Here is a 2,728-nt window from a genome sequence, read left to right on the forward strand (position 1 = left end):
TTGCTACCCAACATCAAAACAAATATAGATAGGTGTCAGGGGAACCTACCCCAGCTGCTTATTTTCTAAAATGGCATTTGGTGCTGTCAACTTCTAGAAGATTCCACACACAAGAGCTGAGATTGAACTCGTATAAAATGCCGAAACACCACTTACTCCCAGGCCCCAGCTGGCTGGGTATATTAAACAAAACCAAACCAAGCCTGTCCCCTAGTGATTTTCTCATTTATTTGGCTTACTCAGCTTGTCTTGTTTTAGTTTTCCTGCTTGGGAGGCCCTTATCGGCAAGTTTAAATTAGTAGCTAATGTATAGATCTAAACTCTGTAAACTATCCTTATGGTTGTTTGACAAAACCCATTAATTTCCAGGAAATAGCTTTGAATCTCTAAAGGTCATGGGTGATTCTATTCCTTTGGAGGATTTGAAAAAAGGTGCTGATATGGAAAACACTCAACATTCAGGAGAGCCAATGGGGGTTGATTCATATTTTTCTAGCCTTGATTTTTCCCAGGACCATGAGTATATCAATGATTATGGTCTGCAGACTGATACACATCATCAGGAAGAATTAAGACTCCTAGCTCAAATGGGGGATCTTGATGATCTCCACTTTGATATTGTTTCTCCTCCATTTCAAGCTTTTGAGGAGGAGAACACAATACTTTCCAGTGACAAACCTCATACTTCACAACCATATGATCCTCAATCCGGGTGCTATTCATTTCCTTCACTCTCACTTGGGATTCTGAAGAGTTGTAGAAGCAGAGTTGCAGCGTCTAATGGACGAAAGGTAAATGAGCTGTTTAGTGGGTCACAACAGCAGCCGACGCCCTTGCCACAGTTGTCAACTAATCATATAATTGAGTTGGCAGCTGGAAATTTTCTTCACTCCTATGCTGCAACAAAAAATGAACCCTCTGCAACTGACCATCCATATGCCAGTTCACTTTTGGGCCTCTCAACAGATAATGGTAAAGATGTCCAACTTGTTCAGGACCTCCTCTCCTGTGCTGAAAAAGTTGGTAATAAGCAGTACAAATGTGCAAGCAAGCTCCTAGAAGAGGTTACCAAGCTGAGTTCTGATAAGATAAGTACCATTCAACGATTGGTGCATTGTTTTGCGGAAGCTCTTAAGGAGAAGATTGATAGGGAAACTGGAAGAATTTCTGGAGAAGGCAAGTTCTCATTTAACATGATAGCCGCAAGCTCGGCTACTGCTGCGTTGCAGAGAAACTTACCTGTAACACAAGTTGCTCAATTTACTTGTATTCAAACAATTATGGACCATTTATCATCGAGTAGAAAGCTCCACATTATTGACCTTGAAATCCATTGCGGTCTTCTAATGGTCATTTTAATGCAAGAACTAGCATCAAGATCTGATGATCCAATTGAGCATTTCAAGATAACTGTTGTGGCAACCAACTCAATATCTTTGATTGAGGAGACGGGCATTCGTCTAAAAGGTGTGGCTGAGTCCTTGAAGCTCAACTTTTCTTTCCATGTGGTCATGTTAGAGGATATCATCAGTCAGCCACAAAACCTCTTTCATCTGGATGCTGATGAATCAGTCATAGTTCACGCAGCGTATGCCTTGCAGTATATGATTTCAAAACCATCTCAACTGGAGACGCTTATGAGAAGTATAAGATGGACCAAGCCTCGTGTGATGATCATCACCGAAACAGAATCCAATGTGAATTCCCCTATTTTTGTCAATCGTTTTGTAGAAGCGTTTTTTTACTTTGACGCTTTTTTTGATTGTATCGGAGACTGTCTGAAGAATGATACTGCAGATAGAATGTTGGCTGAGTCAAGTCTCTTTAACCCTGTAATAAGAAACATCGTGGCAACTGAGGGAGAGGATAGAAATGTTAGAACTGTGGACATAAACATCTGGAGAACATTTTTTGCAAGATTTGGCATGATAGAGACAGAGCTTAGCAAGGCAGCTATCAATCAAGCAAGATTGATATGCAAAAAGAAGGAGTTTGGAGATTCTTGCACACTAGGTCTGCGCGGAAACTGTCTCACACTTGGTTGGAAAGGAACACCAGTGTGTTCGATATCTGCATGGAAATTCCATGGCAGGCGGTCCATGAGAAGATTTGGAATGTAGTCTCCACTTCAATGCTCTTGTTCAATTCTGTTACTTTTTTCCATACATTTAGAGGATGGGTAAAGCCTGCAATCCCATGATTTGTCTCTCATATGTAGATGCATCTCATCAATCAGATGCCTTTTTCTGATACAAGCTTGATTTACCACAAATTGATATCAGATCAGAACTTATGTTTCTGTTCAAGAAAATAAAAAGAAGTAGGTTGAAATTGAAGGCATGAGCTTCTTTATTTGCTTTGTGTTTTCAATTTCTATGAATTGTGAATAATTTCATTTCTAGGTGTGAATTGATGCTTGTGATTGAATATGTGAGATTTGGTTTTGTTGAATTTGGTATTCATTGATATTGATGTTGGGTATTTTTAATTCTTTTAATTTACAAGTTTAGAATTTTTGAATTGATTATTGTACACATATTAATTTGAAATTTCATAGCTATTATAACTCTAGGAAATAATTAAAATCATCGATTCAGTAATACTATGGTCATACTTAGGATTTTCACTCGATTAGGGAAATAGCTAACGACCGTACCTTAACTATTGAAAAAATAAGAAAAAGTTGACTGTGAACAGGTGTAGATCAATTATAACCAATTTATCCAAC

At 38.6% G+C, this 2,728-nt stretch overlaps 1 protein-coding gene across 1 annotated transcript; it reads left to right on the plus strand.

Moving 5' to 3' along the window:
• Positions 1 to 395: 395 nt before the first annotated feature.
• LOC127249025 (DELLA protein RGL1-like) lies at positions 396 to 2,120 on the plus strand. The gene has a single exon (XM_051271618.1). The coding sequence runs from the start codon at positions 396 to 398 to the stop codon at positions 2,118 to 2,120; it is 1,725 nt and encodes a 574-aa protein (XP_051127575.1).
• The last annotated feature ends 608 nt before the right edge of the window (positions 2,121 to 2,728 follow it).

This window comes from Andrographis paniculata, unplaced genomic scaffold (genome assembly GCF_009805555.1).
Source record: "Andrographis paniculata isolate CXL003 unplaced genomic scaffold, ASM980555v1 Contig35END, whole genome shotgun sequence".
Taxonomy (NCBI): Eukaryota; Viridiplantae; Streptophyta; class Magnoliopsida; order Lamiales; family Acanthaceae; genus Andrographis; species Andrographis paniculata.

What these genes read in the sequence shown, in the direction of transcription:
- LOC127249025 (XM_051271618.1), top strand. Translation starts at nt 396, where the DNA reads ATGGGTGATTCTATTCCTTTGGAGGATTTGAAAAAAGGTGCTGATATG.